This window comes from Lissotriton vulgaris, chromosome 2_2 (assembly GCF_964263255.1).
Source record: "Lissotriton vulgaris chromosome 2_2, aLisVul1.2, whole genome shotgun sequence".
In the NCBI taxonomy this organism is placed as follows: domain Eukaryota; kingdom Metazoa; phylum Chordata; class Amphibia; order Caudata; family Salamandridae; genus Lissotriton; species Lissotriton vulgaris.
In genome coordinates this window covers 96,153,969-96,180,354 of record NC_141688.1, presented here as the reverse complement: position 1 = coordinate 96,180,354, position 26,386 = coordinate 96,153,969, and the positions used below count along the sequence as shown (strand labels likewise).

Sequence of the window (26,386 nt, the reverse complement as noted above, 5' to 3'; positions counted from 1 at the left end):
GGCAGCAATGCCATTCGCCCCCCAGGTGAGTGAGTCCTACGTGGTATGACTGAGCATGGCCCTCAGTCTGTGTAGATGCTCCATTCTTGTTCCAGGAAGAGCTTTCCAGAGAATTTGAACATAACATTGAAAAAAGCCCTTATTGCAGGCACAGTCAGGCCTTGTTAGACAGTGACACAGCTTGTGCTGTAACGTATTTCTTCTATTGGTACTACTGGCTGCATACATAAAGCAGTGACAATGAGGTACAGCGATTAAAAAGAGCACTTTTAAAAAATATATATTTTTAATAAATAAAAAGAACAAGCTTCAGATACAAGCAAATCTCAATATACATATACAATGCATGTAGAAGACATGGCAATTACCAGGCATTATAACGTGCAATACACAATTACTGTCCATGCAATTCCGCACACCACCCAATGGAATACATCACTGAACACTCCCAGGAAAGCCCATTCCAGGCTCCTCATGAGTCCCATCACAGACCTCGATAGAATATCCAAGGTCTCCATATTTTCTCCCATTTGCGAGGCATCCACAACTTTGATAAACCACCTGCTCCGCATTGTGACACCAGTCCATATTGCAAAGCCATGCAGCTACTGTCGGGGGTCTGTCGCCCCTACATGCACTTGCGATGTTCCTCTTAGCAATCCCCCCTGCTAAAGCTAGCCACAACATGGCCCACTGTGGCCATGTGATCTCTCCTGTGACGCCTAGGATATGCCATCTGCACTCTAGCGGAACCTGCTCATTCCCTACAGCCTCCATTACACGGGTGACGCCCCTCCAGTACTTCTGAATCCTGGGGCAGGACCACAGAATATGAAAGAATGACCCCCTCTCGTCACATCCCATGGCACATAACTCGGAACCCCCGCCTGGTGTTTTGTTTTCGGCACTGTTATACCAGTCAGCATAAGGATGGTCTTCCCCCAAACCTTTTTGCCTTACTTCTCTGATCTCCATTCTGTTGGCCTTAAAACTCTGTGCACTTTACCACTTCTAACCAGTGCTAAATACATGTGCTCCTTTAAACATGGTGAAATTGGCTTGTACCCAACTGCCACATTTAATTTGCTTGTAAGTACCTAGTAAAGTGGTACTACATGTACCCTGGGCCTGTAAATTAATTGCTACTAATGGGCCTATCGCAGTCACTGTACCACCTACTTAAGTAGTTTTTTTAACATGTCTCAGGCATGCCATCTCTGCCTGTGTTTGCAGTTTTAAACTACCCTTTCAACCCAGAATTTTTTCTTTTTTTTGTCAGTCCTAAACTTTTGTTTTTAATGCATATACGTCACCCATAGGTTAGGCCCTAAATAGCCCATAGGGCAGGGTGCATTGTATTTAAAAAGTTGGGAATGTACTTTTATCTTCTACATGTCTTGGTCAGTCAGTACAGCTAAGTCGGTCCTTCTTTCGGGGGAGAACAACCCAACAGGGGGATGGCCTCGGGAAGGGGGGGGGGGGGGGCCATATGCAGCGCTTACCAGTTATTCACCTGCCTGCAGAATCTACCCCCTACGTGGTGATACTGGGGAATGTGTCAACTCTCCCCAGGGTACTAGGGAGGATTATATCATCTTCATCCGATGTCATGGGCCTTGTGTGTGTCAGATGGCCGGGGGCTGTCCTAACTGCGCAAGACCTCACATAGCAGAAAGGATCTTGTTCACAGACCCTCATCCTGCTCCTTTTGGTCCTAAGTTGTCCATTATGGCCCTACCACTTGTTTTTTTCTATAAACCAGAGATAATGGGGCGCAATTATACGAACACTGCCCACATGGTTGCATCCAAAGGTCTGTTGCCAATAACTCCATCTATTAGGACTGCCCATCTGAATCCGCCTCCCTATTTAGTTCATCCGAATCAGATGCATGCACGTCATCAGAATTATGGAACACCTCCTTTGGAGCTGTTTAATTGGTTCACCTCTTTGGCCACGATGGATGCTTGTGGTTGACTTGTTGTTCCCCTTCTCTGGACTCTGAGAACCCCAAAGCCCGGCAGGACTCTACAGGACACAATCATGAGTGTCCTCGTGTATACACTAACAATGTTATATCATGGAATGTTGCAGATCTAGCCAATAGGTTCTCTGACCCATTGTGGATTGCTTTTGTGAAACAATTTTTGGTAATTTGCTTGTAGGAAACATGGTTGGTGGACTGTAGCCTATTTCTGGAGGGTTATAAGTCCTTCTTTGTCCCTGCAGTCCCCTCTACGGCAGGCAGATCAAAGGGTGGTCCTGGTATTTATATCTGGTTAGTAGTTAAATGTCAGATTCAGGTCTTGCCTATAATCAGCTCATGCATACAGTCTTTAACATTAGGAAAGGGCTCATACAAACTGTGTCTCATTAATTTCTACAATTCTGTATCATGCCTCAATGATGGGTGTAATATCGCCCTGTTAGGGTCTTTCATAAGGCAACACTGTACAACTGTCCTTCAAAATCTCGTTATTGCTGGGGACTTTAACATTCAAATATGTGGAGACCCCAGCGTCTCAAGATTGTTTGACCTTGGTTGTCCATGCGTGAGGGGGATTTACTTTGAGCATACTGTTCAGGGTGATTCTCTTAATGATCTCCTGCACAAATTTGATTTAATGTCCCTTATGTCAACAATTGATCCTTGCAGCAGGGTTGCCGTCCCCTCATTTAAAGAGACAGATGGTGGTACTTTTATTGATTTTATATTAATTTCGTCATCTTCACAATCTTTATTCAGGGGTTTCACAATACAAGAAAGTGCCCATAGTGACCACAACCTTTTTTGTGTTTAACTTCCTGAGCCTTTGATGATATGCAAAAGAGGAGCGGAGCGCAATGGGATAGTTAGATCTACAAATGGTAGAAGGTGGTTAAAGTGGACACAAGTTTACCCTGACACTTTTTATAAGTTAGTGATGGAATCAGGTGCCAGTGAATTAGCCCTGTTTATCTCACCGGGCACAGGTTATCATTGCTGTTAATATTATTTCTATTAAAGTAGGTGACCTCTTAAGTGCCCCGGCTCGTGGCACAGCCACCCAAACCCCAAGATGGTTTGATTCTTCCTGCTCGATGGCGGGAAAAAAACTGCGGGAAGCTTTAAATAGTAGCCCAAGAAATTAGACATTGGTCAGGGTGTGTCGTAAAGATTACAAATTAAAGCTGGCCAAACGCAAGTCTACTATGAAGAAGGAAGTGTGGAGGGAGCTGATTGAGGTTAGCACTCTGAGAAACAGTTCAAGATTCTGGAATATTATTAACAATCCATTTTTTGTGCACGGTGAAGGTAGTGCAGTAGGCGCACACATTACTGAGGACGAATGGGTGCTTCACTTTAAAACTATGTTTGAGATCCCACCAGAGTTTAATTGTCAGGTGGATAGAGCGGAAGTCACTCCAGATCTGACCTTTAGCTCGGGGGGTGGGGGGGAAGAAAAGGAGGGTATCGCCGGGCTGACCAGCAATAAAGCTATGGGACCCAACGGCATCCCCCCGGACCGGTTTAAATCTGATCCTGCTTTCTGGGCCCGGGTTCTTGTTGCTGTAATTAATGCTGCGGATAAGAACGGATGTCCTGAGTCCTGGGCTACCTCGACTATCGTGCCGGTTTTTAAAAAGGGTGACTGCGGTAGCACACATTGCTAGAAACCGATCTCATTGTTGGATTCGGTGGTCAAGGTGGTGGGCTGAGTGCTCCTAGACAGGTTGACCAGCTGGACAGAGGAACCTGATATATTATCAAATGTACAGTATGGGTTCCGCCCAAGTCAGTCCATGGTGGCTCAGAGTCTTAAACTTACCATGATTCTCAACAAATATACAGTCGCACTTTCAGGCACCATTTATATAGCATTTATGGACTTGTCTTCCGCGTTTGATCGCGTGAATAGGGCTTAACTATGGCAGTCCATGAGAGATATTGGGGTAGACAGGAACAATGTTTACTTTTTTGAAGACATCCACAGTGTAACTAAGGCCAATGTAAGATTCTCACAGGATTTACGCATGTCACAGAATTTTGATATAAGAAGAGGTGTGCACCAAGGGTGAATTTTCTCTCCATTTTTATTTAACCTATACATCAAAAACTTAGAAAAAGCCCTTCTATTAACAGGGGTAGATTACTCACATGTAGGCCGACGTGGCCACCTGGTACTTCTTTACACAAACAATGCAGTCCTTATATCCAGGACCATTAGGGGGATACAAATCTTTCTTGATGCTTTATCTGCCTTTGTGGCGGACTCTGACTTATCTATAAATGATTCAAAATCATACATTATGCAGGTGAACATATGCCCACAAAAATCTTTTCATTTCAGGGTAGGTCAGGCTAAGGTACCCCGCACTGACGTTTTTTTCATATTTGGGGGTTGTAATGGATGAACACACGAAATGGGGCCTCTCAAACAATGAAATATGGGGGACTTGGTGCAGGTGAATGCGGCAATTCTTAATTTTGCCTCGAAACTGGGAAATAGACCTATTGCAGCGCTACTAAAGATGTATCAAGCCAAGAGCATAGCGACAGCTGCTTATGGCAGCGAAATATAGGGGCATGTTACTACAGAGGACCTACAGGTGTCCGAGAACACGTTCTTGAAGCATCTCTTGGGTGTCCCTCGTGGTTCGTCTAGCTTGGTGGTACATGAAGAACTGGGGGTGCCTTATTTAATGACACCTTGACACTCCGTGCCATAATCTTCTGGCTGAAAACTTGGATGAGCGAGGTATTTACTTTGTCAGATGATTTTAAAAGAGTGCATGACCCTCGATATTTCCCTTTGTATACCCTAGCTCAGATATATTAAGAGCAACTTTGATAAATTAGGATGAGCTGAATTATATACCAACCCTGAACAAATAACTAAAAAGCATGTGAGGTTATTAAAGGGAGTCTTTTTGCTGCTTAAGGAAACTGGAGGGGGAAGAACTGGAATTAGGGAAACCCAGTGTCAGTAAATATTTAATGTTAAAAACAACATCACTAGCTGAGCCTTATCTTCTGGGAGTTTTAAGTATTTAAGTATTTATGAACGTTTTATACTAACCAGGTTTCGCCTGGGGTTTTTTCACCTCCTGCTCGCCATACCCAGAGGTAGTAGTAGAGGCCAGTTGCTAGCACCCCGTGGCTGCGACGGTGAGTCTCCACAGGACCTGCTACACTTTGTATCATTTTGTAAATTCTATGAGGTTCCCTGGATGTCTTTTATTACCCTGATTTCAAAGAGGTTGAATTTTAAGCAGGCTCACCCAGCTCTCCTTTATTTACAACTGCTGCAGGATGAATGTCTCTTTTTTGTCCTTAGCTATTTGAAATCCGCAGTGAAGGCCAGGGCTTGTCTTGATTAAAAGTCGACAAGGATTAGGCCCTGGGATAAACTTATTCTGCTAGCGGGTTTTCAAGTTAAAGGTTAAGTCTATTTGTACTTAATTTTGCACTTTATGTCTTAAAGTACTATGGACATTATTTTATCTGTGATGATCTGTGTTTTTATCTCATAAAATTTAGATGTATTGATAACATTTATGGTTTTATATGCTGAAACTGAATAAAGTTGAAATTGAATTGATTTTAGTAACTCTGTTTATCTAAGCATTGCTAACAGAGTTTCTTATCTTATGTTTTAGACAATACATGTGAAAAGGAATGTCCTCAAGGGATGTATAGCACAAGTGAAGATGTAAATGGTGTTGAACTTGGCTACTGCCTAAAGTGCAATCCTGTGTGTTCGACATGCAATGGAGGATCTGCTAAAGACTGCATGGCATGTGCTTCTGGCTACTATAAATTGTTACACCTGTGTATTCTTCACTGTCCCACTGGGTAAGCATTGTGCTACATGTTTTATCTGAATTGTTTGTTGAATTATGCTATATATGTTTCTATGATACATATATTTATATGTATGTCAGTGTGTATATATATATATATATATATATATATATATATATATATATATATATATATATATATATTCACTGAAAAAAACATAGGTTTCAGAGACGTTATAGTTAGAAATTAGCATTTAAAAATCCTTAGAAATTCACAGAAAAAACCATAGGTTTGAGGGGTGTTATAGTTAGCTGGACATTTCACTCGTACAAAACCATGAAAATTCCTCCGTTATTATTAGTTAGTTCTGCTACTATAACTTGCGCACCTGCAATGCACTGCTGATGATGTCACATATTACATCATTCATGACATGGTCAGTGACATCACTGATGACATCACTGATGACATCTCAAATGACATCCCTGATGACAACAATAAACTTATATTATTTTTAAATGTATTTTTGCGAAGTCGCGTCGGGTGCGTGCATCATGAGCGCAGAGTGCCCGGGTCCCATGTGACCTAAAAAAAAAGATTTCATTGGTTCATAACATTTTCCACTGTAACTATTGAAGGACCCCACCCATTTTAATCATTCTTGTTGGAGCATTTTTAGAGAGACATCTCTTTTCCTGCAAGAACTATTTTTGCCTGTTTTTTTTTTTCAAAAAAGTATCAAACAAAATGGCATCTGGACAGCAGCAGGAGAAAGAATCTTCTGGTGAAGAATTCTTGCAGGAGGCACCACGTCCACAGAGGTCGGAATCTGTTGTGTGGAAATTGTTCACTTTTCCACCTGGAGAGAAGAAAGTAAATGCGAGAAAGGTGACGTGCAAAATTTGTGACCGAGTCCTGTCAAGTGGCAGTGAAAAAAAATTATCTTGTGGCACTGCTTCTATGTACAAGCATCTCCGGACCACACATGCCCTCAATCTTGCTCGGGAGGAAATGAGGGAGCTGATTTAAACCCCTCACCTGCTGTGGCAAGTACGTCTGGAGCGTCCTCAAGAACACCTGCAATGGACATTAGGCCAGAATTGCTTTTCTCGAGCAACACTGCGTGAAGTGTAAGAAACGTATATGCTTCGGTGAGCAGTCGGTGGATGCAGTTTGTGCTGCGCAACGCAATCATGATAATTTTGTTTTTGCTGTTATTTTTGTAATTATAAGTAATTCCAAAAGTTTCCTGTTTTATTCATTCTTTTTTTTGTAAATTTTTTGAAAAAACACCAAAAAAAATACAAAATTGTTCAAAAAAACAAAAAAGAAGAAAAAAAAGTTCTTATCAGAACTAACTTATCTGGTTAAAGAAAGAACTATAATTGCAAGGTAATGTGTGACACTTTGGTTAAATATATGTATACAGCATGATTCACTGAAAGAATGCATTAGTAGTGTATGGTGAATTTATAGGTGAAGATTTATGAGGAAGTACTGCAGCATGACACTGCAATCTCTTTAGCTGCACTTCTCTCTGCACTGCTGCAAAAACTGCAGCCATGCGGTGACACAGGCACCCTTGCACCATGGTGCAAGGATGTCTGTGTCATGCAGAGATTATTTTTGTGCAGGAAGGTGTCCCTTCCTGCACAAAAACAATCAGTAAAGGCATTTTCCTCCTTCAATGTATGCTGTGGAATGCAGCATGCATTGAAAGAGGAAGAATTAGGAGAAATGAAAACAATTCTCCTCGTTGTGCCTTGCTACACCAACTCTAGGATGGTGCAGCATTCACACACATCTCCAGATTTTTGATTTCTCATAAATCTGGAGATGTGTCTTGTTCTATGGGTGTTGCGTGGGAACACCTACAGCAACACCTATGGAACTCCCCTTCTGTGTATGAATTGGTCGTATTTACAAAGAGAGGAAAAACCATGCAGGGTGGCTTTTCCTCTCCTTGTAAATATGAAGGAGTGCCTGGCGCCATCACTACGTTACAAAAAGTGATGTACTGGTGGCGCAGGGTGCTTATAAATCTGCCCCATAAGTGCTTGGGTATTGGCAGACTGATACAATAAGAACATAACGCTGGATGGGTGATTTAAGTATTGCATGAGACTAACAGGAGGTATCCTATGCTGTATGGGTACTACTTCAGTATTTAATGGAGTGGACCAATAGTATGTATCTGCTTAGAGATTTTTAGGGATTATGCACAGAATATTTTATGTGTACTTGTGTTGGTGCCTCGGTCATTTTATAAGAATATCAATAGTAACTGGAATGATGACAGTGCTACAAACAGAGTGAACACTTAATTTATAAGGGCGTACGTATTGGAAGAGTGATACGATAAGTAGATAGTGGTAGATAAGTGATTAAAGAAGTGCATGGGACAGACGGGAGGATTCCTACACTGCATAGGTACTAACTGGGTATTTAGAAGAGCGTATCAATAGTTTGTAGCTGGTTAGAGGTGTGCATGCATAGTGTACAAAATATTGTACCTGCACTTGTGTTAGTGACTACGCCATTCCTTAAGTATAAGACTAATAACTGGAGTAATTTCAGTGTTGCAAAGAAAGTGCGTGCTAAATTTATAAGTGCTTAGGTATTGGTGGAGTGATAGGCTACGTAGATAGTGCTGGATGGGTGAATGGAGAAGTGCATGGGACAGACAGAAGAATTCCTAGACTGCATAGGTATTAACTGGGTATTTAGAAAAGCGTATCAATAGTATGTAGCTTGTTAGAGGTCTGCATGCATAGTGCACAGAATATTGTAGCTGTACTAGTATTGGTGTGTCTATGGTTTCGAGAATGGTAATCTGTATTTTAGGGTGTGAGGAGGTGCATCAGATGATCACATGGATGATGTCATCAGTGATGTCATTTGAGATGTCATCAGTGATGTCACTGACCATGTCATGAGTGATGTAATATGTGACGTCATTAGCAGTGCATTAGCGGGGTCGCAAGTTATAGTTAGCACAACTAACTACAACGGCCGAATTTCTCTTGTTTTGTACAAGTGAAATGTCTAACTAACTATGACGTCCATGAAACCTGTGTTTTTTTCAGTGAATTTCTGATGTTTTTAAATGCTAATTTCTAACTATAATGTTCCTGAAACTTGTGTTTTTTCAAGTGAATTTTATATATATGTATTTAATCTTCTCTCACTCTTACAAGGAAGGAATCAGCACTCAGGTTGTAGTTTGGAGGTATTTAATCTGCAAAGGACGTGATCCATGCATTTCGGCTCGTCCGAACCTTGATAACGATACAAGACATCATTGTAGCATCCTTATTTAAATGTACAAATTCCTAAAGTTGCCAACATTAACAAAGAACTACATATCACTTTAATCCAAAAAGCTGGCAGCCATATTGGCCTGGTCACGATGTGAAAATTCAGGAATTGATAAAATAAAGAAAAGAAAACAAGTGTTCATATACACACAATGTAATTTCAGCATATCTTGCCCCGTGACCGCCATACCTGTATGTTCGTCAACGTGACTTATTCCTAATAAACATACTTAGGATTGCAAACATCAACATAAACACATTAAAGTGAAAGGCTATCGGCCATATTAATCTGGGCACATTGCGTATTATAATGGTGCTTACACTAAAGAAAAGAAAAAAAGGGGTATTAATATACACACACCATCCCTAAATAAAGTTCTAGCGATTATAGTTCCATTCACAGCTCATTTGAGATGTCATGAATGATGTCATGAGTGATGTAACTGACCATGTCAGGAATGATGTACTGTCTGAGGTCATTAGCAGTACATTGCGGGGACGTACGTTATAGTTAGCTCAGGTAACTATAACTGCTGAATTTCACTGGTTGTGTATGAGTGAAATCTGGGTCTAACTATACCGTCCCTGTAATCTTTGTTTTTTTCAGCAAATTTCTAGTTTTTTTAAAACGTTAAGTAAGATGCACATCACAATGGATGGTGGGGGGTTGGAAGCAGGGCCTGGCATTGTACTGCCCCACCCAAGCTTGCTGCTCCTGCCTTCCCTCCTCCTAGCCATCCATTGTCCAAGTCCATGTCGCTGCTCCCTTATTACAGCCCTGTTTGGCAGTTGTTCTGCCACTGGCCTTCCCGCGTTCTCTAAACGGTTAGCTTGCTGCCCCATCCACCTCCTCCCTATCCTCTGTTGTCTGAATCCATGGACTAGTCTCCTCCCTCCTGCCATGCATGGTCTGATGTGCTGCCACTGCCCTCCATTTAGCATGATATATCACTCTTGGCATACATCGGCAAGATAGCCGAGAAGCACGTAAACACCTTTCTATCTGAACATCTTGAAGCGACGGAGGGCCTGGACTACTCGCAATCTGGATTCAGGCCTAACCACAGCACCGAATCAGCCCTTCAAACAGTGACCAATACCATCAAAATGGCACTGGATGAGGGCAGCTCCATGATTCTGGTGCTGTTGGATCTCTCCGCCGCTTTCGATACGGTGTCTCACAAGGTGCTTCTCGGTCGCTTAAAGGACGTAGGCCTGGAAGGAGTGGCTCTGTCATGGATTGAAAGCTTTCTTTCTGGCCGCTCCCAAGAAGTTAGGCTGGGCTCCCACAAATCCATCCATAGGGAGCTCAATAAGGGAGTGCCACAGGGCTCCTGTCTAAGCCCGACACTATTTAATGTGTATGTGGCCCCCTTAGCCAACTTAGCAAGATCATTTGGGTTTACCCCGGTGTCGTACGCCGGCGACACCCAACTTCTCTTTCCTTTCAAGAATCTGACACCTGCAATAAAAAGATCTTTTGCAGATGGCATGAGAGCAATATCTGCATGGATGACATCAAACTGTCTTCAATGTAACGTAGGGAAAACAGAGGTCATGTTGTTCGGACAAGCAGCAACACACTGGTCCCCTGAATGGTGGCCCTTGGAATTAGGCCCTGTTCCCAGCCCTAAGAGCACGGTCAAAAATCTTGGTGTGTTATTAGACCAGACACTCACCTTTAAGGACCATATAAATCATGTGGCTAGTACCTGCTTTCGTGCAATTGGGATGCTAAGAAGAGTGTTTCCCTATCTACCAGACTGTCACAGGAAAACACTTGTGTAGGCACTAGTCATTAGCAGAGTGGATTACTGTAACGGTCTCCTACTAGGAGCTAATGAAGGGCAACTTAAAAAGTTACAAGTAATCCAAAACACGGCAGCAAGGGCAGTCCTTAATGTTCCCCCTAGGACTCCCTCTCACCCTCTGCTAACCAGACTCCATTGGAGGAAGCGAGTACAGTTTAAGACCCTATGTACCATTCATAAAAGTGTGGTAGGCGAAGGCCCAAAATACCTGGCCAAAATCTTTCAGCCATATGCCCCTGGACGCTCATTGCGCTCTGGAAACATGCAGTTACTGCAGGTTCCTAGAATAAAGAAGTCCAGACAAGGAGGTCGATCGCTGGCCCATATGGGACCAAGGCTCTGGAACTCCTTGCCTCTTGAGTTAAGATCACTCACCAGCCATCTGACTTTCCGAAATATTTTAAAAACACACCTATTTTCAAGTATTTGATTTCTCTCCTGATATATCGTACTATCCTCTCTGAATAAGATCATCTGGAGTTATGTTCTTACTGGCAAAGCGCGGAGATACCCCTTCGGGGGTTTATTCAGGCGCTATAGAAGGATATAAAATAAAATAAATAGCAGTACACTCCTCCTGTCCTCCATTGCCCAATTCAATGCCCCATTATTGACCTCCTGCTTAGCCTCTGTGCTTAGCTTGCTACCCCTATTCTCCTTCCCCCTGCCCTCCGATGTGTGTGTGCATGCCCCTGCTCCATCCTTTTTGCCCACCATGTTCCATGGACCTGCCACTCCTATCTACGCTGAGAGTTCTGTTGAGCTGCAACTCCCCTCCCACCTGCCTAGCATTGTCAGATTACTGTAACCTCCACCCTGCCTGTCCACATTCCATACCCCTATTCCCTTCCTCCTGTCCCCCATGGTCCATTTTACTGCAACACCCTTCTGCCCTCCCTGGTCTGTTGTGCTGCAACTGCTCCTCCTGCCTGCCCCACATGGTCTGTTGTGAGGCCCCTTCCCCTGAACTCTCTTGTCTATGCCCAGGTCCTGACCCTCCCTTCTATCCTCCATGGTCCTTTGTGCATGCCCATGCACCCTCCTTCTTGCCCACCCATCATAGCCATTGTGCTGCCACTAACCCTCCCACTTGCCATGCATGGTCGTATGTGCTGCCACAGCCCCACCCACCTTCCCTGTGTGGTCAGCTAGCTGCCCCTGACCTCTCCCACCTTCCCTCCATGGTCTGTGTGTATGCCTTTATAGTCTCACTGTTGCTCTCCATGGTGTGTCTTGCTTCTAATGCCCATCCTGCCTGACCTCCATGGTCATCTTGCTGCTCCTGCCCTGCGCCCTCGCCCTAGCCCTCTGTTTCCATGTGCAGACCCCTACTCCCTCCCTCCTGGCTTGTCTGTTCCATTGTAATGCCCTTGATCCATCCCTCCTGCCCGTTATGGTCCGTTATGCTGCAGTTTTCTCTCCCGTCTGTCCATTATGGTCAGCTAGGCACCATTGCCTCTTTCCCCTCTGTTATCTGTTATCTGTTGTCCATGTGCATGGTCCTGTCACCTCCCTATTGCTTTCTATGGATTATTGTGCTGCACTCCCATCCTGCATGCCTGTGTGGTGTATTGTGCTGCTGCAAACCCTGATGCCTGCCCTGTAAGGTCAGTTTGGTGCAACTCTCCATGTCCCTCCTGTCCTCTGTTATCCGAGTCCATGTCCCTATCCCAATTCCTCTTGCCTTCCATGATCCAATGTACCATACTAGCTAACATTTTGAACTTGGTAAGAGGGAAATTTTGAAATAAACTGGGGTATTGATTTTCCCCTTTGACTTGCATTGAAAAAGAGGAGATTGTAGACCGGAGACAGATCAAATAAAGCCCATTTGGGCTTAAAAACATTGGACATTTCCTGGCTGAATCGGGTCTGTTGACATGTATGGTTGTACTACCCCTGCCTCTTCCTTCTGCCCAAAATGGTCTATTATATTGCCACAGCCTCTCTTGCCAGTCGTGTATTGTTGGTTTGTTGCCCCTGCTCCCTATCCACTGCCCTTCATAGTCTGTTGTGCTGCCACTGCCCTTCCTGCCTGCCCAGTGTGGTCAAATTGTTGCCTCTGCACCCTCCTACCTGCCTTCAATTTTCAGAGTCTGTGCCCCTGACCTCTGCCTCTCAAAAGTATCCTAATGAACAACTAGATTGCTAACATTTTATATTTATTACAAAAGTGTGGAACGCCTGACGTCATCTTGATGTAATCAAAACTGAAATACCTAGAGTTTTTCCTTTAGAAATTACATATATGAGAGGGTCTTATTTGCGTCAAAATTATGGTTAGTGCTCTAAAAAACTAAAATGAGGACATATTTTCTGATTTTTCAAATAGCGACAAAGCACTTTTAAATTATTTGTTATCTTTATGTTTTTTTATCCAGCTGACAACTTGATTAAATGTTTCACTTAGGGGAGAGGATGTGGTGTTACTTCAAGCGCTGCAGACATTTCAACTGGGGAACTAGGTTGGAGTTTCTGCTTCAGCTCGACATTCTGTGATTCTGGTCAAATCACTTAATCTCCCCATGTCTAAAACCAAAATGAATTTGTTCTTGTGTGACGTACCCAAAGCTCAAGCACTCCAATACCTTACAAGTCTGCACTATATAAAACTATAAAAACACAAAAATAAAAAGTGTTTTGCACATGTCTGTCATTGGGCTACATGTGGGCTACATCTGGGTGATATTTGTGCTACATTTGGGCTCTTTTTGTCCCTGTGGCCATCTTGGGAGACTTATTTGTTATGAAGTTTCCTAATTTCCTCATTTACTACAGTCTCCTCAGTACGAAATACTTTCAGTTTTTTACTTTGATTCCCTCCAGAAGCCATTCAGATGTGTCACACATTTGCCATAAATTCAGAATGTTAGCACTCTAGTTGCTTTTTAGATCACTGTCGTAAAGCTACGGCTCACCAGGGAAGTCTGCTGCTGGTATTGAAAGTGCATGTTTCAGTCTGCATGTCAGAATGTTTAATCAAATAGATGAGGATTTGAGAAATCCCTCAAAATGTGCCCTAATTTTTCTTTCTGCAGCACAATCATACTTTCTATGACAAAATGAACCCCCTAATTTTGTTCCTTTTTCAAATTCAATGTTTTAATAGTTACCACTTTATTCCAATCAAGATGGCTTCAGGTGTGCAATACGTTTGTCATAAGGAGGATGGTTAGCGCTCTAGTTGTTCTTTAGAACACTCTGGGAAGCTGCAGTAGAACACAAAGGAATCACATGACAGTCTCTGCCCTTGTTGCATGTCCATGTTTTACTGAGAATGTCAGACTTCATTCTCACTTGACTGAGAAAGATAATGTGAATTTACAGAAAATATGCTCCCAGTTTAGCTTATAGATCACCTTCCAAACCTCTGTGGGAAAAGCATGAGAAAATAGTTTTCTCTCAAACATGATTCATAATATTCCAGCAGAAGGCTTTTTCACATGGTAAAATCACTTTAGAACACACCACAATTCCTAAAATGAGTATGGTACCATCAACAAATGATTTATAATGTAACTAAAGTCTTTAAACCTTCTATTAACTGCAATGCTTTTTAATAAGGTGTATATTGGTCCCAAGATGGCTGCCAACACTTCTTGGATGAAGTGCTGACAGCCAATCAGATCTCACGATGAGATATGTGGTTAGGCTCTGCCCCCAGATATATATATTTCTTTTTCCATTAATATTTTAAAAACTACTGAACGGATTTATACAATTTAACAAAAAGGGCTCTTTCTGAACCAAGGGCTACCTTTTTGACAAATTTGGTGTAATTCCGTTCAGCAGTTCGGGCTGTAGCCGTGTCTAAAGTTTCCTATGGAATATTGCATGGAGAACCCATGTTTTGGGACCCCCATTTTTCTCGGCCCCTGCTTGCTGTATCACCCCTAAACTTTCAAGATAGGAGCAGACCAAAGCGGGCCATAAGTTTGAAAGTTTGAAAAATTTCGCAAAGATTCGTCTATCGGCGCTAAAGTTATTGGGAATAGAATGTCGCGATTTTCCTATGGTAACTAGGTCCTAACTATAACTACCTACTGGCGACCGCCAGTAGGTAACATGTGTATATACATATCTATATGTATACACATAAAAATATATGTATGTTCATACATGCATGCATATATATGTTGTTGCCTTCGTCCAAATCATGGTTTTGTTTGTGTCCAATCACCTACATGAGGTATACCCAGGGTACAAGTCATAAAAAACGAAGTGAGGGGACTACCCAAGTTTGGCAGTATGGAATTAACATCATGGCATGTGACATCACATTGCGTGACATCACAACATGTAACCTTTCACATAGCATCATAGCCCATGACCTCAAAGGAAGTGACATCAGATCTGAAGACCTCTCACATATCTTTAGCATGTCTATCGTGAGTACATAGAGCACATTACAATATTTAACAAATGAGATGTTGCAGATGTGCCAGAAATTCTGGGCCTCAATTTAAACGTTTATTTTTTTAAACCCTGCCACAACTAAATTAGCAGCAAGGAGAGGGGTAGTACAACTGTTCTCTTTAATTGGTTGCAAAGTCTGCATTTTAAAATATCTTATGGTGTTAAGGCACCTGCTGCAGAGATCTTTGTATGCCAATGAAAATAGTAAAATAACTCTAGAGGTTAACGTGTTTGCTGGAGAGACCTGTGATTTATGTAATCCCAATTGTTAATCAAAGTAGCTTAGAGCATTCATATGTCTCCTGCAAAGCACATTATGTAACATGCAGATGACACATTTTTATTTTATGTAAATAGTTTACTGCTTTTAACATAGAGATCCTTTTGTTTCTTGCAATAAATTGTATTCCTTCTGATATAGCACAATGAGCTATAAAGGGCATGACTCCTGCACCTTGTAACCCTCAATATCTTATATGAGGCATCCTGTACATTGATTTACACACATATGATTTCTTGTCAATGTGTAATGTGTACATATGATGTAAAGCGCTCCAACACCATGGATTCAGTTTGAGTAGCGCTATAAACGAAATAAAATAAAATAGTGGTATTTAAATTGTTATTTGTGTAATTACTGGGACAGACCAACACATCTGACATTCTTACAGTGCATGCACATCTCTTATATACAGGGACTGAACAAAGTCAAAAGCATGCCTCTCTTAGGTACCTGTGAAGTGATAAGGTGAGTGCCTTTGTTTTCCCTCCATAGCATTAAGGGGTGGGGTGTCTGATGTTGTAATACTACAGGTGCAGACTAACAGATTTTCAAAGAATTAGGCCCTCAGTTACTTAGGCCATAATTTTCAATCCCAAACATTTAAATAATAAATGTCTAATGTTTCTTAAAAGAATTATAGTTGATTACAGAGATCCCTTCAAATTAATGTTTGAGTGAATTAATGTTGTTATCTTTATGGGACTGAAAATATTATGTACAGCTTAAGCTAAGACGTAATGATGGGAAAATCATTTGATATTGAATATTAAAATGTGCTACTGTAGTGTAGTTCCTATATTCCCAATAGGCTCTGCGCATTGGTATAACATATACTATAGTTTAGACGTAGGACTGAGTTCGACTAGGTCTCTATCGTATATATTTAACTTAATTGTGAGTGCCAGCTAGCTCAGAGGTCACTAGAAACTTTCTCGAATTCACAAGAAGGGATTAGTTTCTGACAACCGCATAAACATGACAACTTTGTTTCCCAAGAATAAGAAATCAATCTCTAAAGTCGCGGAAACAATAGATAACTATTTTACTCAGTCAATCGTGCATGCTTAGTTTCACCAGAGGTGCTGAGAAAATAGAGAGACAGGCGTTTTCAATAAAAAGTATTTATTGAACAGTCTTCTTTCTCAAGCATAAGAAATGTACTGCTACAATCTTAATACTGGTTATAAAGTACAGGGTATATAATTTGAAAAGTATTATAAAGTAGTACTGTAAAAGCATGATATGGTTTCTAAGCCATAAGTTGCCTAAAACGTATAAAATACATACAGTAATAAAATAATGACTAAAAGTACTCAACTGGTGCTTCTAAAATACGTCTACCCCGGTGTACCTAACCTACGTCTAGTAGAAGGGAGGAAGTAAGTGAGGAGTAGCTTGAGTTTAGTATTTCTCTGCCAAGGATCTATCCAAGAATTCTCTAAGGGTCTAATCAGCTCCGTACCTTGGTTTTAGAATAAAGGAGGTCTTGTATCTCTCTCTCAGAACTCGATTTCCCAGCAACCCGCAAGGGTAGCCTGGAAACACTGGAGCTGGATTTCTCGGCAGGAGAAAGGACAGCGTCTCTCAGTGCGTCAGCTGGAGGGTCGGCTTACTTCGGCACTTGCTGCTGCAGGGCGTTGGGCAAGTAGTTAGTCGATCTGCTCAAAACCACTGTGTGTTTGTCTGGGCAAATGTAGGCATATTTATACTTTGAAGGTGCAGAGTTTGACGTATAATTGGACTTAATAACGTCACTCAGAGACCCAGTTCTGTGAAAACTCCATGATTTCCTAGCTAAATTAGTATTCAGGCGAGGGGAAGTCCCTGGCTGCTGAAGGTGGGTTTCTCTAAGAAATTGTTGTTGATTCTCGGAACTTAGTGGAAGTAGCCATGCCGTATTTGGGCTGCATAGGCTCAGTCCAAGTATGGTAATGATTTCTATGCCTATATAAGGATCGGATAATTACACTAGGGTCCTAGATTCATTTACAACATTACAAAGAAATACTGGTAAGCCCTCTATATCCTTGGTCCTGGCCTGTGGTCGGATAATACTTGGAGCCAATGATGGGCTTCCGTTTTCCTGCGAGGGTTCACTTCATTGGCTCGGTTGATAAGCTTACATTTTTCCGATTGTACATGCAGGATTCCAAAGATGAATGGTGGTGTCCTTGACGGCCAAGAAAGCACCAAGTTGAGCTATTATATCACTGGATTGTGCAGTCATCATTTCTCATTTGAATTTGATAAAGTAGCACATCTGACTTGTGTCTACAGGGAATCAGTTGCCGACCTGGGAGGGCATCTTGCCATCCTTATGAGAAAACTAGGCCATAAAGCCTGTGCTCTTAAAAAATGAATGCAAATAAAGTCAGCAATTTGTGGATCATGTCTAACACAGGGTTCCATGTTTAAATACAGATTTAAAAAATATAGTTTACGAAAATATTGATTACAAAAATATCGACTCCCCATAATTCTTTAACAGGTAAGTACAATATTATTGAATCAAAAATATTGAAGTAAAAAATATAGATGTAAACAATATTGACTTAAAAATATTTATAACTCAAACAAAATATATTAATATTAATATTTTTAACAAAATAAATTACATTTAATATATATTTTACCTAAATAAGAAAAATAAACGTAATTTGAAAAATGTGTACATATACATATATATACTTAAATTCATTTTATTAACTATTATCTTTATTTACTTTATACATTTTTCAATTATATAAAAATTAAATAAATACATATATCAATATTTTAAAATAAAATAAAACATTCTATATTTAATTAACACATTAAACTCTAAAAATAAAAAAACACAATAATTACAATAGCAGGGAAAATGTTGGATAGCGGAGGGGTAAAAATTACTATTCCCACTCGAGTGAGTGCAACAGCAGGGAAAGTGCTGGATAGCGGAGGGGTAAAAATTACTATTCCCACTCCAGTGGAGACAAAAGCAGGGAAAATGTTGGATAGCGGAGGGGTAAAAATTACTATTTCTACTCCAGTGAGTGCAACAGTGGAGAAAGTGTTGGATAGCGGAGGGGTAAAAATGACTATTCTGACTCCAGTGAGTGCAACAGTAGGAACAGTGTTGGGTAGCAGAGAAGTACAAATGTTTATTCTCACGGCAGTGAGTGCAACAGTAGGGAAAATGCTGGATACCACACGAATAAAATAAAACAACATTTTTATTAAATTAACTTTCCATTATTAACATAAATATTATTTGAATTAAAATATATTATGATTTCAAAAAATAATAAACATTCATTAATTACACATTGTTTAACACTATAATTTGCACAACACATACCTAAATTAATTACACAATTACAATTAATAATGATTAATTTATTAATACAAATTAATTAACAACAAATTAATAATTCATCAATAAAAAATAAATTCCTTCCCACTATTTACACCTATAAACACCACAACACACACCTAAAATTAATTAAACAATTGCCATAATTAATTAATATTTAATTAATTTAAATTAATAAACTAATTATCAAATATATACAATAATAAATTAGTGTACACATTTAACTCAATAACATCACTGCTATAGAATTATGAATGAATAAAAAATTGCTAGATTAATTTCATATATTTAAATTACTTCCCATCCTATTCCCTTATAAACCCACAACGCGCTACAGAACTAAAAACGCAAAATTCAATTCAATTTTTTTTATTAACTACTATAAATAATAAAATCTATAAAATTAAATTACTTCCCACCCTGTTCTCCTATAAAACCACAACCCGCTATGGGACTAAAAACCCAAAATTGTATTTAAAAAAAAATATTAACTACTAAAATTTTAACACGTACTAAAATTACAAACAATTGACATACAAAATACTAAAATACATAACATTAATAATAATTTGATATTTTTTACAACTATATTTTTGTAAACGATATTTAACAATTCAATATTTTTTATATATTACTTACCTAACAGTGGATATACTTTCATCGATATTTCTTTCCCATGATATTTTTACCTCGATATTTCTTTACATCGATATTTATACATCGATATTCTAGCTCTGTACCCTAACACAAAGGTGCTGACTTATACACCTCATTTTCAATATTTACTAGTGCAAGCTTAATAAAGGACTTTTTTTAAAATATTTGGCTGCATTTGTTTAATACCAATTCTGACATTTGCCATTACATGTTAATTGAACAATTGAGAACAATGTTTATATTATTGGATGGAAACAAATATAACAACTAAGGGGCCGATTCCGATCTGGGTCGGAAAGCTCTCCGACCGAGCCGGATCCGGAGTGTTTACCGACCGAGCCGGACTCCTGCAATCCGACCGAGCGAGTACGATGCGGCTGCATGCTGCCTGACTTCAGTCGGACTCCAATAGAAGTCAATGGTCAAAGTCAATGGGAGCCCGTCGTTTTAAGTGTACATGGGCTCCCATTGACTGAATGGGTACTTCTCGCACAAGGGCGCCCCCTACAGTGGGTACGCGTCAGTGCCATCCGCATCGTAAATGCCTGTGTTGGGGAGACCCCTGTGTCCGAATCGTAAGGCTGCGGGTGATGGGGGGGTCTGACACGGACCCCCAAAAACAGCTTTGTGGACGTATTTTAAGCCAGAAACTTCGGCTCGATCCAGCTGTCCACCGCGTGCATCGTACTGGCTTGTCGGAATTCGCCTCCATTGCACGACATAGTTTGCTTACGGACGAGGCGTACAGAGCGGTTCAGACCCAGAAACAATTCGGTTGGCGATTTTGCGTTTCTCGCATCGTACTTGCTCACTTCTACAGCTGTACGAGTCGGGCGAAGAACACGCGTACGGCTTGTACTTTTTACGGCCAGATCGCGATCCTGGACCTTTCGAGCGAGATCAGAATTGGCCCCTAAGAGCTCCCTAAAGATTTGTCACTGCTCCATTTTCTTCATTGGAGATGATTTATGGAATTCTGTTGATGTGTTGTTTGAAAAAGAGGTAAATCTCAAAGATGAATTCAAGTGATTTAGAGGTAGCTGTCATTCGAGGAGGCAAGCTGTTCATTTCAGACAGCCTCTCCTGGCTTTGTGGCTATTTGTTGCTGTTCAGGAACTGAAGGAATTTGATCTCACTTGGATTGAGAATTAAATAAGTGCTGCCCATCTATTTCTCAAATATAATGAGGCAAATTTTTAAGTCATGGAGTGTTTTAGCCACTGGACATTTTATAGCCTTTAAGTTGCATCTTGTCAGTGTATTGATGGATCTTGATGGTGCTTTTGGTGAGCGGGGTGACAAGTGCTACTATCTAGAGATTGAACATATTTGACAAGAAGATGAAGCCTTGAAGCACTTCGCAGGAAATGAGTAATTTCTGAGACCTGGATATTCTTTAATGTACGAATTAGTAGGAGTTGGGAAAATAGGAATCGAGCCACTGCTGGACTATCTTTAGGCAAGCCATGTGAGTTTCTATCAATTCTTATTGATCCGTAGTTGTTGGTTGATTGTGTCAAAGGCCGTGGTAAGACTGAACAGGATCAGGAGGCATTCTTGCTGGTGTTCATGAGGGCACTGCAAGACACCTGAAAAGGAGCAGTCTGTGTGCTATAGCATGGACTGAAGCCTCACTGATAATCTTAGTGGAGGTTGCTCTTGCTGATGTGATCCTGACATTGAATTGTAACTGCTTTCTATGTGTTTTCTTTTGAAAAGCTGGTGGGTGATGAGGCAGTACTTGAGGGAGGTTGTTCATGTTCAAAGTTTACTTTTACGGTAATGAGTGCATCTGTCTTATTTTGAGGTTGTGCTTGAAACGTTCTTGTTTGAGGGAAGCACGGGGATGTTGAAGAGAGGGATGAGGGGATATTGGTTGAAAAATGTTCTCATGGAATGTGACAGAATATTGTCTTTTTTGGGTTGTGACCTGAGGGAGTCAAAAATGTTTCAACACCTGAAGTCAGTAGTTTGTGGGCCGAGTTATCGGGACATAGGATATGTCACTTTTCCAACAATGAAATTGAAATGAAAAGTCACATAATATTTAATTGTCCTACTTTGCTCGATTTACACTGTTTTGATTTCTATTTTGCATCTTGTTTTTCATCCCATATGCATTAAATAACATCTTCTGTCAGCATTGCTGCATGCCACAGCACCCATACCCTCTGCCCTAATGAATGTTTATCTATCTACATTTATTACCTGACATTTCTAACCTACACGCCTTGTTTAGTGATTTACAAATAGAGAGACCCATGGGACAGGAGAACTTGCGCCTATCACATATAGTGAATTTATTTACACTGATGTGGTGCTTTGATCATGAAGAACAGTCTCCTAATCTTCCTTACAGGGGTAGTCCCTTTAATGAAATTGCACAAGAGTGACCAGCACACATATTTTTAGTTCCATGCACATATAGTATGCAACTTTTTATGTTGTGTGTTGCACAAAATTCATCCACAAATTCATTTTTTCGTTAGAAAACATCTGTATTCAAATCTTCATAACATTTAAATTATTTTCAGTAGCCAACGCATATTCTCTCTTCTTGAGAGACTTCTTCAGGGCTGCAAAAGACAAAAAATGTACACATAATTAAAACCAGAACAAACAAAAGAGTGCTTTCACCAATTAAAAACAAATGTACATAGCACAAACTCCCCAATTCTATTTTGGCATTCCTCACACAAGTTAGGTGACACTTCTTCACCACATGATCTGAACATCTGTGTGCAACCCATTTACCAAGTACTACATTTCCCACAAAGCTACAGTTACTTATTATGCAAGGTCAGCAACTCGGAGCAACTCATAAGTCCAACATTTCTAACTCAAGTTTCTTTGGAAAATCATTCATTCATATGTATAAGTCATATATTTTTTACATTTAATATCCACATCTTTCACACCTTAAGTGATACAATGCATTCAATTAATCATAGTCCTGTCCCTTCATTACCATGTTCATTTGTTCTTTGTAGTCATACTTTAAATTTGATTTCTCTATACCTCGCTTTTCAGTAGGATCAACTATACTTTGTAAATATGTATTGAGAATTTACAGAATTTCGGATTCAATATCCATGATAATTTCTCTAGAAAGACTCTACTTTAACTGGCCAACCATTTATTACAACATAATAAATTCAATTACTCATCCTTTATTGTAAAAAAAGGCATAACGTGATTATACCAATTTGAAACAAATCCACAATATAGTTGTTCGATCATCTAAGTCTGGCCAAGAAACCATGTACTAGTTACTCCCACTGGACATGCAAACCTGTTAAAATTCAATTCTAAAACAGCCATTTTTTACAACACCTGTTGCTTGAGCTAATTCTTTTAAGATCAATATTAGTCATAATTTATTCGAGAAAATTATCAATGAATATATATTCTTACCCATAAATCAGTGTTTCTCCTAATATGTCAGATTTCGGTGTCTTGCAGTGCACATCTCTGGCCTATGTTGGCATCTTAATCTGCGTAAATGGTAAACAAATGGTATGGATATGACATCAATACTATCCTTGTTGTACTATGTGTCCAGTAAAAAATAAGTATTTTTAAGTAGTGTTTCAGTAGTTTTATATCAAACTTAGTTTAAGTTACATTCTTTATTTCCTGTGATATTTGTTACATTTCTATTTTTGTGAGGGAACAGATAATTATTTACTATTCAAAGTGTGATTTTATGTAAGGTTTTGCTTTATTATTTGTAATATGTGAAAATAAAGTAGCATTTTAAGGAAAGAATGCAAACATTATTATTTTGGGAATGTGGTTCTCTGCTGTGGTGCTGAGTGGCACTAGATGCATGGATTGATACATAGATAGATGGATGGCATTTTATTGAAGCATGATTGCACGACTAGCATTTTTGCGTGTTCAGACCTGGGTGGTCATTGCTATTTTATCAGTAATTAGTCTAGTTTTTATAGCAAACTACTCATGGAACAAGGGCAACTGGATTATCATCATCACCATCATCAAATGGGGACTGAAAATAGAAGTTTGTATTTAGAGAAATATAATGCAAAGACAATTTTACATGGATTGTTTCTGACAGGATTCTGCAAAAACAGTGTCCCGCCAACCAGGACTGATTGATCTAAGCTGGCATCGAAAGTTATATCAATATGCATGTGACACTTATTCAGACGTTGCTTTCAGTGGCCTAGAGTGCAACCCTGTACTTGTGGACCCATTTTGTCTATTTCACTTTGTCATATCTTTTGAGAAGCTGCTAAATCTTTCCCAGAATTTTTATATATATATATATATATATATATATATATATATATATATATATATATATATATATATATATATATATATATATATATAATATAACCTACTGGCAGTCGCCAGTAGGTAGTTATAGTTAGGATTTTTTTAAATGTTAAATCTCAAAATTCTATTTGGAATAACTTTGGCGCCGGTTGACGAATCTGCCTGAAAATTTCCTCAAAATGGCCTCTTCGAGCTCCGGTCCTTCCCTGGAAGATTGGGGGGAATTCGTCAAGCGGGGGCTGAGATAAAAGGGGGGTCCCAAAATGCGTTTTCCCCATGTTAATTTCCATAGGGCGGTCGACCTCACTTTTAGCCCGAACGGCTGAATGGATTTACACCAAACTTGGCAAAATTGTAGGGACTGGTAGCCCGATGTGCCTTTGCTATGTCTCAAGATATGTGCTCCAGTGGATTTTGAGTAATTTAGGTTAAAAAAATATATATATCTATGGCAGCGCCCCGATACGCGCTCCGGGGAGCGCCCCGGGCGCGACATGCGAGGTGCGCACGGAAATCGGATTGGCTCTTGGGTGTCTGTAAACATTCGAAACAGTCTGGAGCGGCCGCCATCTTGTGTCTCGGTAGTATCGAGACACAAGAGGTGGCCAAAACAAAGGGGGAAATGACCATAAGGGGGCAGGGTAGACCCCCCTGACCCCCTAGGTTTGATGTGGGGGCTTAAAAAGGGCCCCGCGGGGGGAGTGCCCGGTACGCGCACCGGGGAGCGGACCGGGGAGCGTACCATGAGGAAAAATGAATGATAGAGTTTTTAAAAAATGTAGCCTTTTTTAGAAATTGGAGGTAGTTCTAAAAGGAACTGTTTTTTTTCTTCTTTTTGTTGTTTATATTTTTTATATTGTTTTTTGAACATTTTGTACTTTTTTTGGATTTTCTGAACAGTTTTAGATTTTTTTTGTATTTTTCATGGGGAAAAACGAAAAAACAGGGAATTGAAAATGGCTCAACTGGAGCAAAAAACTAAAAGAAAAGAAAAAATGAGGGTTGATTGGGGCATTTATGGTTGTCCCCAGCAAGGACGATGAGCTTTACGCTCTGTTCTCCGTAGGAGATGGTCTTCCCACAATATTTACAGATAATTCTGAAATCTGCAAATCGGGGCTGAATGCACAGCATCGTCTCACTTTCCTCTGGTGCAGACGCAGTGGGTTGTTTCCTTTTTGAGCTGGTTCTTGTTGATCGGGGAGGGTTACAGGCCAGTTCCCTCATTTCTGCAGCAGAATAGTTTATAGGATGTTTGCGCTGCATGTGGCGTATCATTGTGTGGTTCCCAAATGAATATTTTTTATTTGGGTTTCCCCTGGAAAGTTCCATGCCACAAATTTTGCAACTGACCTTGGGTGCATTTACTTTTTTTTCACCTCTGGGAGAGTAAAAAACTCCCAAATAATGTGTGGTCTTGGCTGGTATGGGGTATTGTGTTCTTCCAGCCATCTTGAACTCCCCTCCTCCTCCTCCTCCTCCTCCTTTTCTTGAAGACCACCAATGATATCTTGAGGAGGTCCTTTTGGTGGTTGTGGTGGTGGTGGTGGTGCAGATGCACCAGCTGCTGCTACTACTGAAGCCATTATTTTGAGCAAAAAAGTAGAGAGAGCTACAAACAGGTCTTCCTAAGTCAAAGGACGAAGTCAGAATAAGGAAAAAAGGTGGGGTCTTTCATCCTTTTGAAAAAAAAAATGTATTGAACCAATGAAAAGTGTTATTTTCAGGTCACATGACCAGGGGCTTCATCATTATGAAACCAAAACTGTTATGAACCAATAAAAATTGTTATTTTCAGGTCACATGACCCGACGCGCTTACGCTACACGCCCCGGGGCGCGCCCCGGGTCGCGTCGCGTAAGCGCGTCGGATGTTTACGTTGCACGATCGTATTCGCTCGAGTGCTTCCGGGTGCGCTTACGCCGTGCGTATCACGCGGATGCGGCTACGCGATACGTCACGATCATGTTTTCGTTCGCGATATTGGCGCTTATGGGACGCTCCCCGGAGCGCGCCCCGGGGCGCTTTATAAAAGTACGCTTTTCGGGGCGCTCCCCAGGGCGCGCACCGGGAGCGCTCCAAAGCAAAAAAATAAATAATAAAAAAAAAAATTGGGGAAAAACTGTAGGGACTGGTAGCCCTATTCTCAAGTGGTTTTTAGGAAAATTAACTTTGAAAAATATATATATTGTGCTACATTGGGCTATATATATGTTAGAGCCAAAATGTAGCCCAAATGTAGCCCAATGTAGCCCAAAGATGGCCACCAGAGACAAAAAAAATGTAGCCCAAATATCAGCCAGATGTAGCCCAACTGTAGCCCAATGACAGAATGTACCAGAGTGTTCTAAACAACTAGAGCGCTAACAGTCTTACTTATAAAGTGAGACTTATAGTTAGGAATTAGCATTAAAAAAACCTATGAAATTCACTGAAAAAAACATAGGTTTCAGAACAGTT

The 26,386-nt window shown here is 40.5% G+C and overlaps 1 protein-coding gene across 2 annotated transcripts in view; it reads left to right on the top strand.

Moving 5' to 3' along the window:
* The window catches only part of LOC147729081 (cysteine repeat modular protein 2-like), a 721,334-nt gene that overhangs the window by 420,204 nt on the left and 274,744 nt on the right, over positions 1-26,386 (top strand). For both annotated transcript variants that reach the window (XM_086959364.1, XM_086959363.1), the window contains one exon: positions 5,641-5,836. In XM_086959364.1, the coding sequence (XP_086815490.1) occupies positions 5,641-5,836 (196 nt within the window). The remainder of the gene's footprint in view (positions 1-5,640; positions 5,837-26,386) is intronic.